This window comes from Rhamphochromis sp. 'chilingali', assembly GCF_963969265.1.
Source record: "Rhamphochromis sp. 'chilingali' genome assembly, chromosome: 20".
Classification (NCBI taxonomy): Eukaryota; Metazoa; Chordata; class Actinopteri; order Cichliformes; family Cichlidae; genus Rhamphochromis; species Rhamphochromis sp. 'chilingali'.
The window spans coordinates 15,781,679-15,808,190 of record NC_137947.1 but is presented as its reverse complement, the minus strand read 5'-3'; the positions used below and the strand labels follow the sequence as shown (position 1 = coordinate 15,808,190).

The window sequence follows — 26,512 nt, the reverse complement described above, 5'->3', positions numbered from 1 at the left end:
TGGCCTGTGGCTAGGCATTACGGATTAATAGAAACATAACTGCTCAGTCTCTTTCTCTCTCTCTGACACACACACAGACATACACACAATTGATTTTGAAAGGATTTAAAGGGCTGCACATTAAGGATTTAAGGACTTGTGATGTTGCGTCTGGGCAAAGTCAAATCAAAGAACTTCAGACTTCAGACTTATCCTTTTGTCACAATTTTGTTTCTCTAGACGTGAAATGTTGACACACTCAGAAATCAAGCAAGGAGCAGTAATAGAAAATGTTCCAGGATTTGTGTGTTTGCCACTGTCAGGCCTAAGCCTTTGTCCTGCATGAGGCATCTGAACATCTCTGGCCTGTAAATATCAGTAAAGGTCTCTCGAATAATGTATTGGACTACTGGAATACTGGAATGTTGTAACTTACACAGCCTTTCCTGGCTTGCTGCCTTCTTTGACAGTGGTGTGTTTATATCTGTGCCTGGCTTTGGACAGTCTTGACTCCGTGGGAACTGTTTGAATTTCCAGGTCTACACTTGGCTGGAGTTGATTCACTACTCTTTTACCCTACAAGCCACAATCCCGTGGAGGTAATATCCACTTCACTAACACCAGTACCAACAACACCCCCTCCAGTCATCGGCTTTATCCCTACATGAAAGCTGCAAGCTCATTACCACAACCTGGGGCTCATCAGGGCTCCCATTCCCGGGCCTTGTATAAGCCAGAGAAGATGGAGAAATGCAGCCAGGAGGGGAAATGGAAGAGAGAAAGAGATCTCTTATAGGGCTTGCCATCCAAGCAGCCAGGTGTTAAAGATACAGATAAGACTGTGGGAAGAAATAACAGGGGGGAGGAAATAAGGGGAAGAGGAAAGGAAAGCGATAAGGAAGTTAGGACATGGTAGATGACAGAGAGGAAGTTAGATACAGCAAAAGGGGCAGGGAGATGATTGAAGAAAAAGCTGACAGAGAAGGCGGCCTTCTGCTCCTATCTCTGTGCACCGTTTCATCCTCTGTAGGGCCCTGATGTCACTCAGCCCTCCTTCAGCAAAGTCCAGCTTTGAAGTGATAATGGGGCTTTTGGCTAATGCTCGACTGCAGGTGCCCTTAGTTCCCTCTCGCTCTCTGTCTCCCAGCACAGCCATATAGATGAGAAAAGATGAGAATCCTTTCAAAGTCTACAGATGAGGCCAATCTTTCTTCTCTGTGCCTTTTTTTCTTTCTCTCACATTATCTGCCAACCCCACTTACTCTATCCCCACACTATTTATTGCTTCCCAGGCACTGTCCGTCACTTTCAGGTCCTTCTATTGCCCTCTAACTCATTTTACCCCCTTTCAACTCACCGCATTCTCCATCTTTATGCTTGATTCAATTGCTGCACCGGACTTGATCTGAGAGTAAGGGATTTTAAACTACCGCAAAAAAACCCAAAACAATTTAAAGTTCTCTCTGGAATACAATCAACTTTCCGAGTTCCAGAAATAATGAATCAAATATAAGAAAATATAAACGCATATATATACAGTGCTTTCTCCTTCACTGTTCTTCTTTCTTTCATCCTCCCTGCTTTTCAAATGGGACTTCCATCTCTGTGTGACTCTTTCCCCTTCAATCAATACTCAGTGCATTTCTCCTCCCTCCACCCTCTTAGGTGTAAAATTGGTGTGGCTACACAACAAATAAACACATGCAGGTCTGTCTGCATCTCAGATATAACACTCACTTCTGGAAGCTTTGATTGGGCGGGGCAGGTTTGTGCATGTGCATGTATTTTCCTGGCTGAAACAGCAGGGAAGGGGAATCAATTCCATCCCCCAACGATTTCTTGTTAAACTAGAGAAAGGTAAGACGGAAAGACACCCACTGCACAAAATATCATACTGTTTCTCACAAATATATACATATTTATACATCCACAATAGGCATACATATGCACTGCAAGGCTAATGAGATCACGGCTTCATGCTGCGATACCAACAGGAGAGAACTGTGAGAGGGAGCCACTATTGGAAACAGATATGCATTTGTACTGGAATTCATATTTTCCTGCTTGCAATGCTCACCAGCTCTGCACTGCTCAATATGTCTTTTTAATGGAATGTAGGCAGTCTGTGTACCTAGCAGACAAGTGTCCTTTGTTCAGTGAGAAAGCAGAATGGCTGAGGAGAAAGTACAGAGTACAGAGGCACACGACAGAAAGCTCTGGTTGGATTTTACTTATGAAACAGATGAGTCCTTCTAAATATAATAAACAAAAGTAAACAAGTCAATTTTGTTTTTGTTCATGCTTATCAGTGTTGTGTATAATAGATTACTTTGTAACTCATTAAAGTAAAGTTCTATAATCACATTACAGTTACAATTACATCATTGCTTGGGATTCCAAAGGTTCTTCAATTATCTGCATGTTGGGCGGATGGAAAGTAAAAAAATATGTATCAAAAATGTATTTTTCTTCCTGCACACTTGCAATTTAAAACGCTGCTTTCAGTTAATGTGAAGGGATGAGGAAAATGATGGCAATATAAACATTACTTCTTTTTTATCGCAGTAAACAATAAGAGGATAAGATAGAGAGCATGCAGACTGCCTCCAGGATAGTAACTGTATTACAATGCTAACAGAACATTGATTTTTTTTTTTGCAAGCATCTGCACAGAAAGGACAAAACTAGCAAAGAATCCAGAATTAGGTTAAAGCTGAGTGTATGCTGACCCCAGTACAGCAGCCAGAGCCTGTTCTTCAACAGGTAACAAAGGCAATGACGAGCATTAACGCTTGTAGCACTGTAACCTCTGTTTATACCTGCATCTACTTCTACAGTAGAATCACATTAAAATCACAGCGGCAACATGAAGTCTCTTTAAGCTGGTTTTCACCATTGCTTTTAGTTATTAATGAATAATGTACAGTGCATTACATTTCTTGAGAAACGACCCTGATGTATCTGGTTAATAACATGAAGGCTGTATAAATCTGAAGGTTGTATTGATTTTCCTATAAGTGCACAACTGCCAATCAGACTCAATCGAATTTAATCAAATTCAATCCAGAAAACCTGTTGCTTCATGCTTACATCCATCACCATTAGCACCATATTAGCCTCATTAAGCCTAAAGCACACAAATAGCCATCTTCATGCAGGGAAATACTCTTTATGGAGTAGCAACAGCAGCAGCTCATTAGCCTGTAGCATCTCAAGAACAAAAGAGTGTGTGCTAAGTATAAAACCCCTGAGAATGGACCTGCTCACCACAGTGACAGATCCCACAATTCACAAACACAGAGAAATATAGCCACAGGGCATACGAAGGAGTTCAACCAAGTCTCTCCTTCCACAGGATAAAGGGATGTGTCCAAAGCCTATAATTATATATGCATACAAAACTAAAAATCCAAAAATCTCTTTCCATCTATTATACCACCCTTTTTCCAAGCAACTGGATCATAAAATATGAGGCGCTGTTTGAACTATTTCACCTTCCAAATCCTTCTTTCTTTCTCTGTGTCTTCCGCTTACTCAGAAAAGGTAAACAGCCCAAGTCCAAGCCCCACAGAGCATTGGTTGCTACAGCAGCAAATCGGCAGGAGGTGGGCAAAGTATGTGTGCAGTGGCATTTGTGTGATTGTGTGTGTCTCTATTTGAGGGTGTGTATGTGTGTGAAGGCATAATTTGCCCTGCAGTTTGTTTGTTTCTGCTTTTCAAAATCACAGAATCAGAGACTGAGCCTGAGGCCACAGGATGGGGCTGGACTAATCATTTACTGTACGCGTGTGGGTTTCCACAGTGTGTGTGTGTGCGCAAGCTAAACATGCACATGTGTGGGTAGCTCCATGCTTCTTCCTGCTTTGCAGGATGTAAGGAAGGGTTTTCGAACGCCTTCACCCCTCCCCACCCATGGGATCAGAGGCGGTGTTTGGGTCTGCTTGGGATACGTCCAACACTGAGCACCAGACTCTCGCATCCAGACCCTAACAGCTCATAACTAGAGATTACACACAAATACTCAAGTCTTCCTGCTAAGAACTTCACACACGACACTTCCACATGATGATCCAGAGCTGATAGTGTTGATCGAAACCCCAGATCTTGAAATGAACCGTAACGAGGTGGACAGATGCACTGAGTGAGGGAAACACTCTCTGCAGGGAGATTGCACTCTATTACTGCTGTGATGAATGAGCTGGATTTCTCATTCTGATAGATACATTCATACTCCATACTGCTTGACTGTATGAGCCAATTTTGCACACACATGACTACTAAGCAACATGACCGCAAGCAGGACAACCCAACCAGCACTGCATTGGTTGTTATTCCTGGAACGGGACAGCAGACTTCCTCAAACCCCTGCTCTAAGATTCCAGGGAGTAAGTGCATATATGTGTGTTTGTGTGTGCATGAGGGTAGCCTTTTCTCCTCTGTGCGTCAGTTCCAATCTGGACCAGGCGAAGCCAGCCGTCACAGAGGCAAACTGCCGGCAACGGCACAGAGAGGAGGAGGAGGAGGCCTCTTTCTGCAGCTCTGCGAGTGAAATCCCCGTGTGTGTATACTCATGACGGATCTAGACCACACTGTGATGTCTTATTCATGCCGTATCAATTCATAATGACCAGCCTAGTCCCCAGTGTGAAGATGTGCGTGCACACGCAATCACAAACGCATAAGAACGTGCATGTGTGTGACTGGACGGTCACCACTGAAGAACTTGCCCATGTGTGTAAATGTGTGTGTGTGTGTGTGTGTGTGTGTGTGTGTGTGTGTGTGTGTGTGTGTGTGTGTGTGTGTGTGTGTGTGTGTGTGTGTGTGTGTGTGTGCGCGCACATGTTTGCTTGTATGAATATTTAGAGCATCAGAGATGGTATGAGTGTGTATGTAGAACAGCGTGTACCAGACAGTGGACATACACACACACACACAGACCACTGATGTCCCAGTGCTTGAGTGTGAATATTTAACAAGCCTCAATCCATCTGTTCAATTATTCATGAGGAAGGACACAAAATCGTTAGTAAATATAAACACCGCTGTTTCTCTCCTGCTTTTGCTACATCTTTGCTGCTCTCCTTTGCACCTCTGACCATCTCTCTCTCTGTTCTTTAACTTTGTCTTTCTTCTGTCTGTTTTTTGTCCTCTTTTTCATTCTTTCTCATTCCCCTTGTGCTGTGGTTGTGAATATTTCAGATGGCAGAGTGGTTTCTAAATTACCCCCTTTTGGCTTCCGCTCTCCTCACATGGTTTGGTCTGCATTTCTCTCTCACACACGGTCCAACTCGTAAAGAAAACAGTGACAAGCCATAAAAGCCACTTTTACCATCTGACAAGGACAGGGGCAGGAAGAGGGACGGGGGCAAAAAGTTAAGGTCTGGCCAGTTTGGTCACCAAGTCAGGTATTTCAAACTGCTTAATTAAAAAATAAATAAATAAACGTCACCCGTGCACTAAAGTTAAAATTTCACCCAGCGTCACTCAAATTAGGAAAATAAATATAGATAAACACCTCTGATGGTTTTTGTTGAGGAGGTGAGTTCTTCCAGGAATAATGAAAAAATGTGTCTTTTGTTATTAGTGCTCAAAGGATCCTTGGAGAGCATTTCCTTTGCCAAGGTCAATGCTCTTTCTGGCAGTTTTAAAGAAAGTGATGAGGATCTTCATCAGATTTGCTGGGTTGTTCAACACAGCCTGAACTCTACTGGGCAAGCTTTCTTTTAATTTATTTAAGTATTCTCCAGGAATAGTTCTCCAGGCTTTTTGAAGGACATTGAAAACTCTTCTTTGGAGGTTGGCTGCCTTTTGTTCTGTTCTCTGTCAAGATGCTCTCACACTGATGCATTAATACTGAGGTGTGCGATTTTTGTTTTCATGTTCAAAATGAAGCCCTTGACAATCAGATGCTTTTCAGATGGTTTTGCATGGTGGATCCCTGGCTTGTCTCTTGATATAAGTTTTCTATGCTTGAATGAGCCATAACATCCTGTACTGGACTTAAAATGAAGTGAAAAAGGAACCAATGTCCAAAGACAAGCTTTGAAACACTGTCAGAAAACCCAAAGACCATTTGGGCAATTGAGTGAGAGATGCAAATGCTAGCAAAACAGCCAATAGCAGCAGATTTAAAAAAAAGTTGGATGTCCAAATTAAACTGTCATTTTCACCATAGAAGATCTCAATAGCATGCATAGTCAGAGGCTGGCCAAGATGCACATAAAACGTGTGGCTGAAGCTACAATAGTCAAACATTACAATCAGTTTTGTTAAGTGTGTTCAATAAAAACGTACTACCATAATGACAATACTGTCACAATTCACATACTGTGCAAGTAACTTCATAGTGTATACAATGTACTAGACGGAAGTTTCGAAATGGATACACAGTGTGAAGTCTGAAGCTAGCTTCACTGAAGTCTGTGCTGTCATTATTTACTTAGTGTCAGACAAACCACAGTCAAGAAATCAGGATGTCTACCACTGATGGCACAGAAACCTTCTGATGAAGATGAGTTGCCATGGGGACTGCTGCCAAGCGGGAGCCCAAACAGTCCTCTAAGGAAGAGAGAGAGTCCTAGCACACTGAGGCAGGTCATTCATCAGAAGAGACAAAGAGAAGGAAACAACAAGACCAGCTTGAAGCATTAACAGCCTGCCAGATGCACACACACATGCATGCATGCATGCAAAGACGCCTACACAGCACAGTATTATACAAACACAAACGGTCACGAGGAGAGAAACCCCCCCCCCACACACACACATTCAACTCAGTCTTTCACGCAGTCATACACAAAAAGTCAAAAGTCAAAAGAGTTAATTTGCTTGCTTTATGGCACAAGAAGTCTTGGAACACTGGAGCAAGTTTACAAGCCAATCAATCTGAAGCAAATGAAAAGGGGAAAATAGTGTATATGTGCTGAATGGTAACAAAGTCAAAACAAGTGGGAAAACTGTGACAGAGAGATGATTTATAGGCTTAATGATAGTGCACTTTATTCAAGATTTCCTACCCTAAATAATTCTTTATTTTCACTCTGAGCTACTGTTCCCTAAGCATCAAGCAATCAACAAACACAAAACACAGCATCTCTCCAACACAAACACAGAAGAAGCAGCTTTGCATCAACACATATCTGAAGCGGCTCTTTTATCTACAGTCAGAGCCACAGAAAGGACGTAATCCCTTGTGTATGCATACCATCCACACACAGAGATCTAATTATAGTGTTATTCTCTGAGTGTTTGTGTCTAATTAGTGTTATTTACATTTTCCCTCAGTTTTCTTTCTCTTGTGTGTGCACATTTGCCTGTGTGTCTCAGTGAATGTGTGTGTGTGTGCGTTTGGTGTTTGTGTATATTAGAGTACCCGTTGCCAGGCATTAACGTTAAATTGAAGGATGTAAAAAAGCTTCTTAAAGACGGATGAGACACACACCCTTTTTCAAACCTTTGCCAGGGTTTCCTCAGCTCCCCTGTAGTGCAGGTACTACCACACCCTTCCCACATCCCTCCACCTCCCTCATCTTTCCTGGGGAGTTATACAAGAGAAAACCTTCCCTGATTATCTCCTTAACCCACAACATAATACAAAAAGTTGGTCATTATCGAACGCGACACCCCCTCTAAACAAACCTGTGTTGCTGTCCCAAGCAAATACGCTTGCTCAAAAACCTCAAAATACCCTTTTGTCTCCTCCTCCCCCAGTCACCCATCGTCAGCCTAAACCAGATGCTATTCCCTGGGGCCAGCTATCAGACCAATTGCTCTACACGCCCCCGACTCTACTCACCTATGCCACTTTTTTCCCTCCATCCTGCGGTCCTTCCTTCCTCCTGCTCTCCCACTGCGAAAGCACACTAATTACAAACATGGATGAGTAGATTACAGATCTGAAGCGCAGTGGAAGTGGGATAAGGAGTAGTCAAGGGTGGTGAGAGGGGGGCAACAGGTCGTTAACAGTGATGAATGCAACTCTATTTTCACTGTTATTGTTCAGTGATGTTCTGCGCAGCGCCTCTCACCTCCGAGCCACTGTTCCCATGCCTTCTTGTCGGGGTCATCCATCACAGGAAGCTTTAACTAACTCCGTCTCTCCCTAATCATCTCTAATCAATTCCAATTATCTTTCCTATTTCCCCCATGCATCAGTGTCTCCAGGATCTCTGAGGCATGGCAAAAGATAGGAGGCAGTGTAGCAGGGCTCTGTATAAAGAGTTTGGCTCTCACAAGAGAAAGTACGTAGCTCTTGAAAATCCACCTGTGCAGTTTTCTGTTTTTTAAATGAACCAAGACACATTATACACCTTAAACCTATTAGCTTTGACGCTCAAGCACAAGATAAAATTCAGTTATTTCTAAATGCTAAATATTTCTTTCTTTTACGGTAGACTTTACTAGAGCTCTTTAAAAATGTGTTCTAGCAAGAGCACTTGGATTAATTCATCTTCCCTTTGTAGAGCAAACTCATTACCCCGTTAACGTAATGACTCCATGGGATCAAGTGTTTAAAAACTTCCCACAAAACAACACTACACTGCTCATTTAACCAACACCCTTTTATTAACCCGGTAGCTTTTCCTCTAAAGTTTAATGAGAGCGACAATCTCATCTGCTATCCCTCGCTCCTCTACCCCCTTTTGCCCTTCGTTCTGTTTGTCCTCTCAGCAGGGTGTCTAAGACAAATGGCCACTTTGTTATACAAGCTTTCCTTAAAACCCTCACTCTAGAATGAGCAAAGAGAATAATAAAAAAAAGAGTAGAGCAAAAAAGACAGCAAGAGCGTAAAAGTATAAAAAAGCAGAAGGGGAGCAATTAATCCTGCTTCCAAGAGAAGAGAAACCATCTGGGTTTGTGCTACACCTGAGGGCAGCGGGCTTTCACATTAACCTCTTTTGTTGGGATCATAAAGGCAGACCCTAACAAGCCCCAGTGAGCTCTTTGAGCAAGTGCAAAGACTCGCACACAAATACATACGCAACCACAGACTCTCTTTGTCTATTGAGCTCTCTCCCTCTCTTTCTCTGTCGTCCTCAGACACACACATAAATGCACACATGACATAGCAGTGAAAGTCTTCCTCTGGGAGATGAGGACCTTTTAAGTCCATTAAAAGCTGCTGGCGGGAGCGAGACGAGGCTGTAACCCAACCGCATCCGACTGCAACCAGAACCCATGGTGTGGTCGGGAACACTGCTCAGGAGTTGAGAAACACCTTAGGAAAAAAATATCTTTGTCTTCTACTGCTGCTCCTGATCCCACGCTACTAGCCCAATTTTTTTTTAACAAGGACTACAAGTCTTTCACAAAGTAGTATCTGTCAGTCAAGCACTGGCACCATAAAGATTGAATTATTGCTGATTCCTTGGCCTTGGATTTGTTTTAACTGTTAAAAAATGCCAGGCACTTTCACACCTGAAAAGCCTCAAGGTCAATTACTGTTCTCTTCTGTCTAACCAAGGATAAAGAACAAATGAGTGTATACACAGACACATAGCGAATCGATTAAGCAATGTTAAACAAAGTCTCACTCTCCAGAACATGGCTGAGAACCCAGTGATAGGTTTAGAATAATGACCATGAAGTTAGACTGGATGTGTTAGCACAATCATTTGGCTGCTGGCTACGCCAGCTGCTCCAGATGGACCAATCACACTGGTTCAAGGCCATCCGCTGGTCTGAGAAGCCTTGGTCTGCTCTTAGTCTACTAGACACACAACTCAGTGCTGCTCAGTGTGAGCAAACAACAAGACAACCAGCCTTGTACCAAAAGAGGAGGCCTTAAATTCCCAGCGGCTGGTTTGGGCATAATGATAGGTGACGTGGGGAAATAGTTGCAAGGAAGCGACAGATAGATTCAAGATGGTGTTAAACATCAAACGCAAGATAAACAGATGGAGGGCTAAGGCTAGGATCATGGGTTAGTAGTATCACTATGAGTATAGAAGGAAGGGAAATGGCTTTTCCATGTCCCACTGTTTCATTATTCCCAGATGCTCCAGGTAATCTGAACGCGAATAATAGGGGCTCCAATGATCAGTTAGCAACAGGGACACTGATTATACCAAAGAAAGAAAAAGAAACATAGAGCCTCTTTGTAGATGGGAATAAAAGTTAAGCATTACTGTGGGATCGTCTCGCTGCATGAGGTGCATAAGTGGAACGATGTGTGGGTGTGTGACTGAATGGGACCGGTCTTAACAAGAAGCAAACGAAAGTGTGCTCCACCTTCACCATTCATATGATGAAGGTGGAGCATGCTGGCGGACTCGCATGACATAAAACAATCTCATTAAGTAACAAAGCCATCCTTTCACCTGGACTTAGGTTCACAGTCTAATTTGTCCCTTAGCTCCAGTCTGATCAAATCTCTGTCACCCCTGGATCCTCTTGCAGACAGTCTGAAGCCCTTTTCAGACACGGGATACGTAACATTGCTGGCTTCATCCAGCTCTTAAACTGGTGCCATTCTGTCATTCAGACACTTTTACGTTATTTTTCAGACAAACCCACACAATGAGACAGCCAAAGTACAACCACGAATTTTTCCATATGTGCAAAAGAGCTGTTACACTTGTGGCAGCAAGCATTGTCGGCATAGTGACTTTAATTTGGAATGCTAAGTTATCTTTGCCATTTAAAAGAGCAAGATCTGTGCTGTGAGCTGCAGAAGCTGACCCACAAAAGACCGTTCTTCCGGATTAGGAATTTCAAAACTGCGTCACAAACAAATTGCAAATTAATGTGCAAGTTATTACTGCTTACAAATCCATTAATGTAGATATGAAGCCAACTAGTTTAGATGTCCATTCTTCTCACCCAGTTCATTTTGCCTTACGGTCAACAAGAAAGAGTTCTGATGTGTATTTCACCAAGTGCAATTGAAATATATTTGTACTTTAATTGTGTTTATACCTAATCAAACCAAAGCCAGAATTCACCAGACCTGCCTAACTGAGCCATCTTTGGTGGTTTGCATAGTGTGCGCTGACAGAGAGGAAGAGGTAAATTAATAAAAAAGCGAATGTACTTACAGTCGAGACAGGCCAGGGTTCTTCTGAAACAGCAACTCAGGAAGCTGCTGCAGTTGATTACGGTTCAGCCGCCTGCAGCAAGGAAAACGTATGATCAACCAGTGATTGTGCGTGTGTGTCTATGCATGTGTGTCCTTGAATGTGTAGGCTGTGAATAATTTCTTCTAGCTGCCGTAGAATCGGCTTAGCCACAGGCTATTGTGTTTCAGTGTGCTCTGCATGTCACATAAATATCCAACTGAAAGTTCGGGGGAATTAAAACTGCTGGTCAGAGACAGTGCCGTAAATTATCGCTACACAGTTAAATTACTTTGTTTTGCCTTGCAAAATAGCATTCTGTTGACTTTCCCAGAACAACAAAATAGCAACATTTCAATTTTTTTAAAAGTGAATCATATCCATTCAGTTATAGGAACACTAAAACATTTTATTCGGGACGATCTATTGGAAAAAAGATGTTTCTAAATAAAATTAAGAGGAATGGATGAGCTTATTCAAGCCCAAGGACACACTGAGAGGAGTGGTGGTTGGCAAGAGACTCCACGTCAAACAGCTAACATCTAAGACTGGCAGGCTTTATGCAAATACAACAATTAAGTCAATGGAGAACAGACTGTTGCTAATCTGTTGAAAACCACAACTCTCTCCTTTTTGAATGGCCCATTTGAGGCCCATGGGAGCGAATGAGAGGACTGTGGCACAGAGATGCTGCAAATGTGAGGCCACTGCCATGCCTTCAGACAAATTCAGACAGATGTTAGGACTTGTGCCACACACTGTATACACTGAGAAGAGTGTTCGGCCAGCTGAGAGGGAGATTTAGTGCATAATGGACATTAATGGTCTGCTGCTGCTTCGTTCACACTGAACTGTACCTGCTGGTGGGTTAGTGGCTTTTAAACATTAAAGAAACGAGCCACTCAATTTCCACATTGGTCTGGCACATGGAAATGTCTACCCAATGTTTGGGATCTGTTGAATATGGAGGAGGAGGAGGAAAGGCAAGCTGTGCGTGGTCTCAAGTTTGGTAACACAGACTGTTAATGTGGGTTTCAGATCAGGGGAAAGTCTTTTATAAGTTAACCACTATGTCTGCATTACGGCGTGGTCCATAAAGTCATCTGCTGTGCAGGTTTCCATGTGGCTAGCACTATTGATTTACTAATGAGCGGGTTAAGGAGTGGTTGATTGCGTTTGTCTGTGTGTTTTCCCGGCGAGTTTACAAGCTGTCAAGGAGTCCTGGTGCTGTCCAGATGAGCCAGGGTCTGCGGTGGGGGAGGCCTTTTAAGCCCACATATCCCACTGAGGGCATTCCTGTCAGGCAGAGCTAATAAAAATACTCGCAGCCCACACCGTACCCTCTTAGCACCATCCAACCACAATGAAAGGCCAAGATAGTGCCACACACTTGATTTCGCAAGATTTTATGTATCATTCCTGTTAGTCTCATTACCCCCAACAAATACAGAGAGTGAAAACACATGAGAATAAGGGTGGGATTTTCATTTCAAGTTTAAGTGTGTTCAGGCTATCTAAAGACAACCATTGGTCATACTCACAGTCTTTCCAGCTCCTTCATGTCATCAAAGGCCCCACGCTCAATCACAGTAATCTGATTCTCCACCAGCTGCCTGCAGAAAAGAAGGGAACGAGAAGTTACGTCACGTCAACGTCTGTAGGGGGTCACTCTGGCTTTAGAATTGTGTAATGGGCTTGGTTTTAGGGTTTAGGGGGCAAGGGATTTTGCAGTATGTACAGTATTTATATATTCAAGTAGGGTGCAGTATATTCAACACTTCTCTTCCACATACACACAAACACACAGAGGGCAGTGGTGTGGACTGAGGGGCACTGGGAATCTTGGCAAAAGGAGGAGGGATAGCAGCCAGGAAAGTTTCCAAGGTGGTTCAGAAAGTGTGTGTCTGGTGCTCTAGTGTGGTCCACTGAGTGTAGTAGCTGGGTGGAGAAGAGACGAAAAGTAGGCAGGGGGTCAGAAAGTGTGAGGTGAGCTCCAAGTTTTTGACATCTGACTGAATCAAGGGAAAGTGGGATGTGCGTGTGTGTGCGTGCGCCTGTGAAACAGCATAGCTGTACCATATCAGAGTTTTTAGGCACCACATCAAGGCTATTAGACATAAACAAGCAAACATGGATGCACACAAACACAGAATCCATGCACACAAGTTGCAACACATCCCTTCCTCAAGTACAATGCCAAAGCTAAGACACAAAAAAGGGGCTTAGATAGTTTTGGAGTGTTACAATAACACAAAATCAGGAAGGAGAGAAAAGTGTCCAGCAGCTTTAGAAGCAACAAGTGCTCTCCTTCATTACATACACAACTGTTCTGTGTTGAAGGTAACCTCTCATGTCTCCTGTGAGGCCATGGCGCACTGCAACTCAGCAATCTGGGCTTCCTCCCCATCGAATATAAATGCTAATCACTTTTCACACTCCATAAACATGGAGAGAAACGTGCAATTCATCTCAGATCTCTTTCTCATGAATTTAGATGGAAGCGGAAAAAACTGTGATGAGTACTTTTGAATTGAGAAAACTTTTTTTTTCTTTTTTTTAAGGCAACCTGCAGGTACATAACCTTCAATTTCTCTGATCTCTTTTGCTATCTACTTTTTGTTGATTGTTCCTTTATTACTCAGTACGCATTTCATCACAGAACAGAGACACACTGCAGATTTTGAAGAGCCAAGCACTCGGATAGGTGGATGTAAATCAGCTGTGTTGATTTTAGACTGACAGAAGAGATGGCAGCTCAGTGTAAAGATAAACCTCTGCTCCTGTTCTTGCTCCTTCTGAGGGCAGGATCAGAGGTCAACCTGCTGTTGCCCCACAAAGCCAACATATGTAGATACTTGTTTTTTAGTTTACAACTTTCATTGTACCAGCATTTTGTTTATCATACTTCATGTATATGGAAGGAAATCCTGTGTGTGTGTGTGTGTGTCTGTGTGTGTATGTATATGTGCCTTACTGTGGCAGTGAGAGTGGATCACAAGCTTAACAGCAAGGGAAGTTCTGTTTTTGGTAGCCCTGCAAGTTGTTTCCTTCTTACGTGCTAGAAGCAAGCTGTCGACACGAAGGCATTTAACCTCCACATGAGGGTAGGAGGTGGTGCAGAAAAAGGGGCATGCTTAGGAAGACAACAAGGGACGAGAAACGTTGGGACCAGGAGGGAAAAAATGGACAGGGGGGATGGGCGAGTAACCATGAGGATTGAAAACAGTCAGACTTTGCAGGGTAATAGGAATTATGCTGAGATCATGTTACATTTAAAACATGTTCGGGTCTACGGCGCTTCCCCTTTAGCAGCGTTTTTAACACCTATAGCAGTGCTCACCAGTTTGTGTGCACATACACACAGAGAAACTTTTATAACTACTTTATTACCCGAAGTCACAAGTGCTGTTTAATTTCACAGGAGAGGGAATTGATGACTTCACCTGAATGTGTTAGCTGTGTTGAGAGCCCATTTAGAACTGGCGCTTGTGTGCACATTACATGCTGATGTGAGGGAACAGAGGGCAAGTGAGCATGTGTGTGTCTAAGGGACGGTAAAGTGCAACTACAACAGGCAGAATACAGTGAGAGAGAAGGCCATTACATCAGTGGTTGCAGTCACTCAGGAGCTTAATGTACTTTGGAGTAGGACTCTTGATGAATGCATTGCCACTTCAGTGGGTTTATGCTAATATCAGCAGAAAGTCAGTATAGCTGCAAACTGCTAGGGTAGATACAATTCAGATATGCATGGCTAGATAAACTCAGCCACCAACATGCTCCACAGATACTCCTACTGTACAAACAATTCATTACTGCCCATAAACAGAAGGTGAGTACTTACAAAACTCTGAGGTACTTCAGTCCAGCAAAGTCACTCTTAGTGATTCGTGTGAGGTTATTCCCATTCAGCTCCCTGCAAAGAGAAGGATGCAAACAAAAATTAATAATTACATTTTACCTCTGAAACTATTCAATAACAGCTTAATGAGCGCATAGCAGCATAGAGGCTGTCACACTTGAGGGATTAAAACAACTGCACACTTCTGACAAAAGTGACACACACACACACACACACACACACACACACACACACACACACACACACACACACACACACACACACAGTGCACTTAGTTTTTTGCTAAAACATAATCCTGGTATAATAAATGTTGAGAACTTCTTTAAAAGCTAGTGTTTTTTTGTTGGAAATCAAGGAGGCTCAAGGTGCTAAAAGGAAGTTCAAGCTAAGTTCCAACTCTACTGGGAGATATTAAGACGTCCTTTAAAGCCACATTTGAGCTGCCTGTTTGTCTTTCTGTTCCAGCCTCCTCCAACCAAACACCGCCCCCCACCCCTTCCCTCTCTGTCTGCCATGTCCTTCTACAATCGGTGGGGATTAGCAGGAGCCAGCACAGGGGATTTGGGTAGGGCCACAAGGCCAGAAAGCTAAGTGCTTTGGGTATAATGGGAGCAGTTCCCTGCTGGGAGCTGGCCATTGCTGCAAATAAACAGGAAATCAAGTAATTGAAGAAGTGATTTGAATTTTAGGTTTGTTTTCAAGTCCTAACCAGATGAACTTGACTCCGACACCCAAGGTTGTTTGGTGGATTTGTTGACCTCTGGTTTGTGTAAATGTAAGATTTACTTTAAACCTCAATAGTAGATTGTATTCTCCTGACAGAGGGAAAAACAAAGCAGGCAAAGCAAATCATATAAGCCTCGAAGGCACTGAGAGTAATCAAAACACACACTTTGTGTGTTCTATTAACTTTCTGAGCATTATGTGTCCACCCTACACTGACCCCCAGGCACTCCTTCGCAAAGTAAAACCAAAAAACTAGTTCCAAATCTACACCGAAACCACTGCTCTCCCTTCCTCAGCAACTCTCTCGCTCTCTCGTCTAATGACCACTCGAGGGACCGTAGTGCTATGCGGTACGAACGAGAACGGTCATTATAGACAGATGGTGGATGTGTGTGCGTGTATACACAGGTGCATCGACAAGCGAAGCGACAGGACCACAGGAAAATAAATAATGGACTGGGCTTCGTTAGCCTGGGCTCTGATACACACACATGTGGAGCTCATTACAGGTGCTTACGAGGATACGCGCATACACCCACACACATGCCTTTTTGGATTTCCAGTGTCTTATCTTCAGGGTGGTCATCGCTGATGAAACCCTGACAACATTAAAAAAGAAAGACTAAGAGACAAAGATTTGGGGGTTATTAAAGAGAGGGGTGACAGAACAAATATATGGAAAACAAATGCTTTTTCCGTTTAGCAATGATGTTTTGTTTTGTTATATAAACAGAAGCCTGTCAAATATCTGCATGTAAGCTGTTATACAACACCATTTCAAAATCTTTTTATATTGTTTGATATTGGGTGGCTGCACTAAATTAACTCTTTCTGGAAACATCTTCAAATGCTGCAGTATCCCGCAGGAAGAGCCATCTTAAAGGACACACCTGTTCAGCAAAGCAGTGACATTTAGGCAATGCTCAAATGCCACCACCAGGCTATAGTGTTTAGTCAGGATAAATCCATGGATTCATACTGTTTATGACATAGGCTGACCTTTATGATTGACATTTTGAAAACATCAAGCAATTTTTTACAAAGTCCTTGAAATTGCTCCAATGACAGTCAGGTCTTTTAACGTTGTCCCGACATTAATCTTTCCACCTTAGCTCATCTTCTTCAAGGACAGATGACTTATTGATGCCGTATTGACACAATCCTTGACAGTTCAGTGCCACACTGAGCTGTAAGATTGCATATTTCTTGCATTGTCCTAAGCATGAATTTCAAAAATATATGTACTGGGCAGTGTGTGTGGCTGATTTTTGGATGTCCGGTTGATGTAAAGAATTCTGGCATTCCCATCCATTTCTGTTTAAGGAGGGAGTAGCTATGGTATGTAAAAGAAAGAAAAACACATAAAGAACAGCGGTATACAAACGGTCACATTGTTCAGATCTACAAAAAGATTGCAGAATACGCCCTGCACACGTGATTAAGCCATGCCTCTGGATTCAGCATTGCTTGTCTCTGTGTTTATTCCACATCTAAATAATGGCACAGTATGCCAAAGTCAGATTTAGTGCCAGTTCAAGCAAAAGTCTGCTGTTTATTAGCTACAGTATCAGTCATTGCTGTTTCCTTTGTTTTCCAATCAAAGAGAGCTAAGCAATGGCTTTTGGCACTGCAGCAAAGGCATATTAACTCCCTCCATATACAGATGTTTTCTGATACTGACTTTGTGCGGGATTTCACATTACAGTACCGCAGTATTACTTTAGAGGCTGAAAATTATTAGGTATCAGACTGAGCTCCTATAGTAAAAAGATTTCCACTTCCCAGTCTCAGTCAAATCCATTCCACCCTCTGGAAATTCTGTAAGAATTCCCAATGCTGACACACTTCCTGAGGAGAAAACGGATTTATGACATCACAATCTAATCCGTCTTCATCTTCTGTCCCAAGCAGATTGATGCCTGAGAGTATTTCCTGGTGCACCTTCCCTGGGGTGGACATGTGGCAGCTATGCTCCATTGCCCTGTATCTCTATAAATTCAAAGAAGCTTGAAACACTGCTACAATGCTGAAAAACTCATTACGTTTATATCTGCCAGCTGCTGGGGTCCCTCTTCTGAGCCTTTTTCTGACCTGTTTCAAATTGAACCACATTATGTGAAATGATACTCCAAGTCAGAGAATAAGCAAGCACAGTGGCTCACTGAAGTTTTCACACAGATTGATCCACATGTGCTCTTTTTCTTACACACATATACAACTACAATTTCAATATATGAGACCAAAGAATGCATTGAACCACTCCCACTGACGTGTATATGAACAGCACCACTGGGACAGGCAATTGTGTTCAGATCAGAGCCAAATCACAACTAAATGGTCACAGGAGAAACTACTGTTGGCTGCAGAGATTTTCAGCAGCAGAATCGATTTGTGCCAGAAACTTTTCAAATCAAAAACAAACATAGAACCACTGGCTAGCAAATGAGTCATTATGATGAGACAGTTACTTAAAACAAAGCAGGATAAGGCAAACAACTCAATTTAGAGTTCCCACATCTCACAGGTTTTGTTAATCATTCCATTCAGAAACCATATTACTGCTACTAGAGTTGTTAAAAAAAAATACTCAGATACAAATCACTACTGAAAAGGATAAGACGATCATTTGCAGCAGTGTTAATACCAGCAGCGCCTTGTTTGCCTCCTCCAGCTGACACACAACTTCACACAGTACTGCAGAATGGCAGGCACACAGCCCCTCCTGCCAATAACACCTGTTCACATGACTTTGACACTTTGACAAATTTCAAGAGGTCAGAGGTCATGCCAACAACATTCTCGTGTTTTTAAAAGTTATTATAAATGTTAATCTAGCCAGTACCCATGTTAATGCTACCTGTTAAACTATTAGCAATTATCTGATTAGCCACATTAGCCATCTGTCGTCATTAAGCTAGCAGCTAGCAACTATGTGGAGGCTAGCTTACAAATGAGTTCTGCCCCTCTGTATTGTTAATAGACTGTTCATTTAGCTAGATAACACAATTATTTATGTCACCAGAAAAACCAGCACTACCTCACAGAGCCTAAAAATAGTCTCTCTTTTTTTCACCACCTAAGAGAATCTTAATTTTTTTTTTATCAGGCAGCTTAGAAATATTGTTGTCATTGATGTTATTGTTTTTATTGTTTCACATTTTTTTTTTTTTTTAAAAAAGCCCCTTAGTTTTTATGACAAAAAAATAAGACGCTTTGTCTTATTTTTTTTTCTCCAATCCTTTTAAAAATAGTATCTAATATTTTCCTGTGAGTCGGTATTGAGTTTGACAATCCCAACTGCCACACTTCGGCTCATTTTGTTTTAGTTTTCATCAATTTCAGTGTTAGTTTTAGTCATATTGTGGGGATTTTTTTTAAATTCAGAAAAAAATATTGTAATATTAACACAGACATCCAGCAGACATCCAAGTAAAAAAAAAAATTAAATCAAGCCTTGACAAGCATGTTGTGAGGAAAAATTTGACCAAATTGAAGGTTTTTCATTCACATTTTTTTATTTGAATTAAAACTTTATTTATTTTTTATTATTTTAATTACGTTTTTTTCAAACTACATAATTTTATTTGTTTTTCCTTTTTTCACACCTACTATTAGTTGTTAATACAGTTCAGTTCACTATAATAATCTCAGTCCCATTCCTGGTTTTACTGAGGAAGCTGGTTCATTTTAACAGTTGTATATTTACAGGCACAAATTTTACTAACAGGCTGCAAAAAATTATGCAGCAGGCTAGCAAAAGTATTTCCGCAAATGTAAACTGCAGTCATTCTGTATCGCTGCTGTAAGCGCCACAGGACCATTTGTCCTGGACAGCTTTAGCCTGGCAGGGAGGACAGAAGCCAGCTGATTGAGGATTGGTGGCATAGCACTGTCCAAACTCCTCTTGTGGAAACAATCTGATGAACACAAGCTTGACGTCCCACAGCCTAAAATGTGAATGCTCATTAACCACAATCACACACTGATGATGCTCTTTGACCAGACCGCTGAGCACACATCCTAATGAATGAACAGGTTGAGAAGCTGTGAAGAAGCAAAGCATTCCTCCTCCCGCAGACTTGGCAGCATATGGGCTTGACAGCCGTAAAACACGCAGGTGGAGACAGCAGGGGAAGAAAGACAGTCACTGTGAGACAGAAAAAGGAGAAAACTACTCTGACGGCGTTGTTAGCTGTCGAAAACTGACGGTGTGAAGCAGTGTGGCAGAGGGTTGCCGTTAGCCATGGGAGCTGTGAAGAGCTGACGGGCTGTCTGGGAAATGTCAGTGGAGAAATGAGGCCTAAATGGCTGGAAGACTACAAGAAGAAAGTGACCTACATACTAGATGGTCAAACGGGGTACGTAACCAGTTGACTGAGCACACAACAGTCTCATACTGAAAGACTGTGAGAATGAGAAGGAAAGGAAGAAAGACCACCATGACCAAAATAATACACTCTTAAACCCAACTGGAACACTTCTGTCCACAGTAAGAGGTCAGATTTCTGCTCAACTCAAAACATTCCCTCTATTGAAATGTGGCTTTCAGACAAGCAGTTAAGGCCTTTAACTGTACATTTTTGGTGTGTGTGTGTGTGTGTGTGTGTGTGTGTGTGTGTGTGTGTGTGTGTGTGTGTGTGTGTGTGTGTGTGTGTGTGTGTGTGTGTGTGTGTGTGAGTAATCGTGTAAGTCTGCCTGTGTGTGCAGTCAGCGCGTAAAGACCGTCTGAGTGTGTTTTCCTGGCTCCTGGGCTCCTCAAGGGCTATTTACAGTTTTCATTCTGCTCAGTCAGGCCCCAGGAGCAAGATTACTGATAGGAAAGTTAAACATCAAGCGTATCTCACACATGCATTGCCGTCATACACACACAGAAACACACACACAGTTCCTTCTCATAGCCTTGACCACAGTACGGTCTCCTGCATCCTGTCTTGCTACAGGTAAAAGTCAAGGACCCAAACCCAAACATTTGACTTTTGCTTCTCTTTTCTGGGCCTTCAGACAACAACAATACTCCTGGCAAGAAGATACTATGATGTTTTTTTTTTGTTTTTTTGGGGGGGGGGTGGGCGTTCAGAGCAGTTGCTGCTCTACGCAAAAATTTTACAGATGGAGAGAAAGACTGGGAGATGGAATTAAGGAGCCTGGGAAAAGACCAGGTCTGATCAAGCTTCTGATCAAACATAGATAACTTACGGCACTTTCTCATGCTGAATTGAATCAATTAAACATCTGTTCCAATGTGTGTTACGGCCACAGGCTGGAAAAGGAACACACACGGGGCTGTAGTAGAAGCAGAGACTGAAGGGTCTTTCATGGTTTGTACTGTAACCGTAGTTTGTTCAGTGACAGATTCTGAGGTTCTATTGTGGCTTTGCATGCCGTATGAAGGCTTTTAAGCTACACGAATGTGTACTTTGACTAGAAACTATGGATGAAACAGCTGCACAGCCACATCTATTATGTTTCATTTGTTCCAAACAGAAGACTGACAAGATGTTTGGCTCACAGATGTGCACTGACTGGTAATTTGATGGACGCAGCATATGTGTTTAAATCTGATGGCCTCGAAGAATAAAGACTTGCCATACGTATGACTCTCACCCCCGCAGAGCACACTGATATCAGCATTCCTCCAGCTCTTTGCAGAGGTTAGCCTATCAACAAACGGATAACCCCCACTGCAAAAACAGGGCCATTTTAAATATTTTCAAAAGAAAATCTATCATCATTTTGATCGTTTACTCGTTTCAGACAGTTACCAAAAGCTGACGGCTTGCAGCTGTGCAAATGTGAGGATTTTTCTTCAGTTCTCTGATATTTGATAGACAATAAAATGGAATAATAAATAAAATGAGAAAGAAACAGCGGTGAGTTGAAGCTCTAAATAACTTAGTGTCATATTTAATCTTAAAATATGAGTTCTAAAGGTGTGGATTCATTTTTTTATTTATTTTTAATAGATGCATTATTTATTGAGAATTATAAAATGAACAACTTGATAAATATCCGAGCTCTAATGTTGCGGTCCTGTGCCATATTGATCTAATTAGCGTGCAGACCAGTGCAGATGTCAAGCTCATGTGGAACACTGTCCATAATTTGCTCACAAGACTTCTCTCAAACAGAAGTGTCTCGAGCAGCGTGAAATGTGGATTATGAAGGCATATCCACAATATCAGCAGAGTGTTCACTGATGCGTGTTTTACACACGAACAGACATCACCCGCCCCTCCACTTTCCTGCTTCTTACTGGCTAGTCAGTAGGGTTAAAAGGGAAGATGGTCTTCTGAGAGATGAAAGGTGATCTAGGTGGATTTTCCAAATTTGATTTTCAAGGTCTTCTGAGAAACCAGCCGTTGTAGACAGCCATGCAGAGCAATCAGTAATGTACACTGTATATGTTAGGCTCGTGAAAAAGTGCATGCCTTGGTTTTGGTGTGTTTTCCTGATAGACACGTGCACTCAAGTTATATCGATAGGGTCATTTCCGAGCTCTCGCGGGCTCAATTAAACACTTCCACAGAGTAGCTGTACTCATTAGAAGAGTGGGCCGGTGGGCCTGCGGTGTGTATAGTAACACAGCTGGTGGCTTTGAGGCTTGCGAGTCAGTCATCGTACTCACACTTTCTACACATGTATGCAAAATGTAAAAAGGTGACTTATTGTTTATTAGAACAAAAACTGAAAGAGCACAGTGGAACTATAGCTTGCAAAACCTCATTTACATTACAGCTCACAAAATCCTCGCTCAAAAGGCAGCTATGAAGAGAGCAAGACAGAGAGAGAGAGAGAGAGAGGACATCCACCTCAGTGTTCAGTACGAGAGGAAAGACCACAGCTGTGTTACACAGGCAGTAAATTGAAATGACAGAGTCCCAGGCCTGTAATTTCACAATGCTCTGCTGTGCATAAACATTCTCTGAATGATCTTCATTCCAGGCATTATCACTCCTCATGGGATTACCAGCTATGAGGATGGATATATTAGACTGTAAAAAAGACCTGAATGAAATTCATTCTGCCTCAGGGCTAGACCTATTCTGCCCTGTATAGTAAATAACATAATCTAGTTTATTCATTCATTAGCTTTGTGGTTGAATTACATCTCTCTTAACTGCTCTGGTGTAGTAATCCTTTCATTAGTGATTACCACTTTAGTTACTGTGCCAGCCTTGGCTTCTTATCGTGCTTTCAATCCAACCCCCCAGCTCCACCCTTCACCCCCATTTCTTTGTCTTTTTCCATCTTGCGCTCTCCACTTTAGTCACACAGCCAGTGTTGGCAGGTAGTAGGCAGGCTGTGTTCAGTCTTGTCAGGGTAAATTATGGATCAGGTGGCCAGTGAGCTGTCAGTTGTACCAGCTATGTGGTGATGCCAGAAACACTACAGGCATTCCCTGGCACAGGCACACACGCCTACCACCTCCAACCCCAAAATGCATAGATGTGGTTATCAAAGCGACCGGGCTGCTCATCTTTAACCACTACTAATCCTCATGTGTTTTCATCTGGCTATCGCTTATTCTCTGCTTGTGTGCAACATACACACATGGAAGCACATGCTGTGGTTTATGCACAAACTAAAGCGAACATGAGATTTATCCAGGCTTGCACAACAGACACACAAACACACGCATATGGTGTGCAGCCTCCAACTCCTCTACTCTGGAGGGGCTCCAACATGCCCCCGCATCTCAGTACAAGGTATCTTCTGGCACAGAAAATACATAATCAGTGCACAGACGTTTTGCAGTTACACACACACACACACACACACACACACACACACACACACACACACACACACACACACACACACACACACACACACACTCGCAAAAACACACACAACTCCTCCCCTTTTCCAAATCAACTCATTCACAGATGGGACACGCACTCGAACTAAAGAGCGGGGCTGTTAAGAAGACAAAACAAGGAGAGAGAAGAGTTTAATTTCATACCTGTCAAACAAAAAGCTTAACTAAGATCCTTTACTGTGCGCAAGCCAATTTAATCAGCATTACAGATGGAGATTTTCTCTCAGTGTTGCCTGATAAAAGGCCAAGAGAGAAGGGGAGGAGAGGCAAAGAAATAGACAGCGAGAGAGGATGGATGCAGAGAGAAAGCAGAGGGGGGAGGGAGCGGCCAGCGGCCCATACACGCCAGGGTGTAATTTTAACACGTGGAGCTCACAGTCTCATTACAGGCTTCGGTCTGAGGAGCGCAGGGGTCAGACCTGATCCAAACCCACAGTGACAAGTGCAAATGGGATTCTGCTGTCTGTCTCAACAGCCTACATACACACGCACAAACACTTTCTCCCAAAAGCAACCCCCTCCTCCTCTAACACATACACACAAACACACACTAAAGTATTGTATACATGAGAGCAAGTACACCCATTCACACAAATGCAGCACAAAACCAGCCTTACAAGGTAAAGTGCAGATTTTTGTATGACGTTAGCCTTTTCAGTTAGCCTCCTAACACTAATACTGCGTTCCCTTGTATTAAAGTTCAGCAGTTATATATACTGGAGCATCACACAATTAAAATCTTTATGATTCAAATTGATGAAAAGAAAGTGTCCGTTAGCATCGTTTGGTACAGACGAGGGCAACAAACCTCTGGGACAGTTACATAAACTTGACAAAGTCATTACTCATTCTTGACCCCAGCAGTGGCTGCACAAGTTCATTCAGATAAACACACATTTTCCCAATACATACACATAAATCTCGCTATGCACATGGGACCATCATGTGGGGCTGGTGCTGATTTGTGCAATCACCTTGATGAATCACCCTTTACAACAACCCTCAGAGGATTGTCTCTATTGTTAAGCAGAACCGCTCAACATGACCTAGACACACAGCTTATACATGCACACACGTAACCAGGGGGGGAGGCAACAACGCAGGAATAAGTTACACATGACCTTTAAGTACGTTGTGTTTAAAATGCAACGTCTTGAGTGAGATGCTACGGCGATAAAATGTGCTGCTGTACATGACCTATGAATGAACAAACAACTTTTAACACAAAAATACTCTTGAGCAGAGGGGCAGGGGCTCGTTCCAGTGTGAATGGCCGTTCATGTAAAAGGAAACCACAAAATAACCATGTTTCCTCTCCGCTTCACTGTTAAACCAGCATATGTACAAATGCAACCTGGTAACATGCAGAGCGTGAAGCAGGGGGGAAAAAAAAGGTGTTCTTAGAAATTAAATATGAAAACCATAAAATATGCAGCCGGCTCCCACTATGCCAACGCTGCCTCTGACACAGGCTTTCTCTCCTCTGTTCCCACAGCATGTTTTATTCAGCACTGATATTCTAAAAGCTGAAATAGAACAATCTATTTCCCCTTGCACTCCTCACTTCTGATTTGCCGATGAATATTTCAGAAGAATGTCAGAAAAGACAGAGAAACTCCACTCTGCGAGCCAGCATCCGCCTCATCTCTCCCGCCGTCTCCCATCCTCCCACCGTTTGACACGACAGCTACGTGATACTAGTGCAAGACTCGCCTAAGTAGCTGATTTGCTTAATTTTCTCCATGATTTAACAATTTGCGGAGTGCGCGTTGAGGAGCTGGAGAAGGGGAGACGGGAGAACGGGGAGAGGCAGAAAAAGTCAAAACTGCAATAGAGGTAAGAAAAGAGGCAAAGCGACATAGTGTGCCGCAGACTGGATGTCAAACCTTGTTCTTAAAGTTCAAGTCAGACTTTACTTTTTAAACTCTACATTTATATGAAAAAAGTGAAGAGAAAAGGGGATTTAAATGTATTTTAGCTTCAAACTTGAGGGAAAAAATGAAGCTACATGCTGCAAGTGTAAACAAATAAGTAAATTATGGACACATGTGAAAGGCACACATCTGCCTCTGGTCTTGCCAGTCCCTCATGCCTATTTATACCTGACTGGAATGCCAGTTAGTGACTGACTGCCTGAGTGACACACAGTCTCTCTCTGACATACACACACACACACACACACATGCACACACATACACGCAGCTTTACAGGCAGGGCTATTGTTCTGTTTCAGTCTAAGCAAAGTCGTGTGCACTACTACAATGTATCAAGGAAATAGAGGGGAACCAGTAAGAAACGAAGATATTAAAGCTTCTTTTATAAAAACACACACTCATGCGCCCACACAGAGAAGTAACTAAAGCAGAGATCGTACTCACAGTCTTTCAGTGTTGCGGGGGATATTCCTTGGCATGGTTTTGAGACCCAGTCCATGGCAGTCTACTGTGGTTCCGCTGCAGGTACACAGGGCTGGGCAGCCACTGGCATTGCCCACTATCAGGGCAGAGAGCATTGCCACCCACATCCAGAGTGGCTGCCTGGCCAACCTGCCCATGCCTGCCTCAAACCAGCTTTCTCTAATGGCCATATTCACCAGAACGACAACCTGCTCTTCTTTAACAAGCCCTTACTTCTCTGTGTGTCCACCTTCCCCTCTCTACGTCTGCTTCCAAGAGTCTTGTTACACCTTACAAGTCCACTAGAATAAATTCATATATTTGATGAATATGAACAAAAAAAAAATTTACACGTGAGAAATGCTAATATTTTCCTCTCTGCTGTAAAGCCATACAAATCCTTTTTTCTTCTTGTAGAATTCTTTTGATGCTGGTTTGATATCCACCACAGTTTGCCGATGTAAAAGAGAAAAAAGAAAAGAAAAGAAAAGAAAAATAAGCAGTTGTTTCTTATGTTCTCCTTGCAAACTCTTCTCCTCTCTCTTGTCTTTGTGGAGTTGGTGTGCTCTGGTCTGCACACGTCTGCGTCTCTGTCCTCCGCTCACTCAGTCCCGCTCTGCTCTGCTCGCCTGAAGAGAGAGGGAATAGGCAAAGAGAGGAAAGAAAAAAATGCCAG

General features: G+C 42.6%; 1 protein-coding gene across 3 annotated transcripts in view; it reads right to left on the bottom strand.

The window, feature by feature from the left end:
- Positions 1-26,512, bottom strand: part of slit1a (slit homolog 1a) — an 86,194-nt gene extending 59,682 nt beyond the window's left edge. For 2 of the 3 annotated variants that reach the window (XM_080869514.1, XM_080869515.1), the window contains exons 1-4: positions 25,819-26,512; positions 14,878-14,949; positions 12,575-12,646; positions 11,016-11,087 (exon numbers count right to left, since the gene is read on the bottom strand). In XM_080869514.1, the coding sequence (XP_080725640.1) occupies positions 11,016-11,087; positions 12,575-12,646; positions 14,878-14,949; positions 25,819-26,027 (425 nt within the window). In that variant the 5' untranslated portion in view covers positions 26,028-26,512. Of the gene's footprint in view, positions 1-7,774; positions 7,953-11,015; positions 11,088-12,574; positions 12,647-14,877; positions 14,950-25,818 lie in introns of those variants that run through there. The other variant, XM_080869516.1, reaches the window with a different exon arrangement.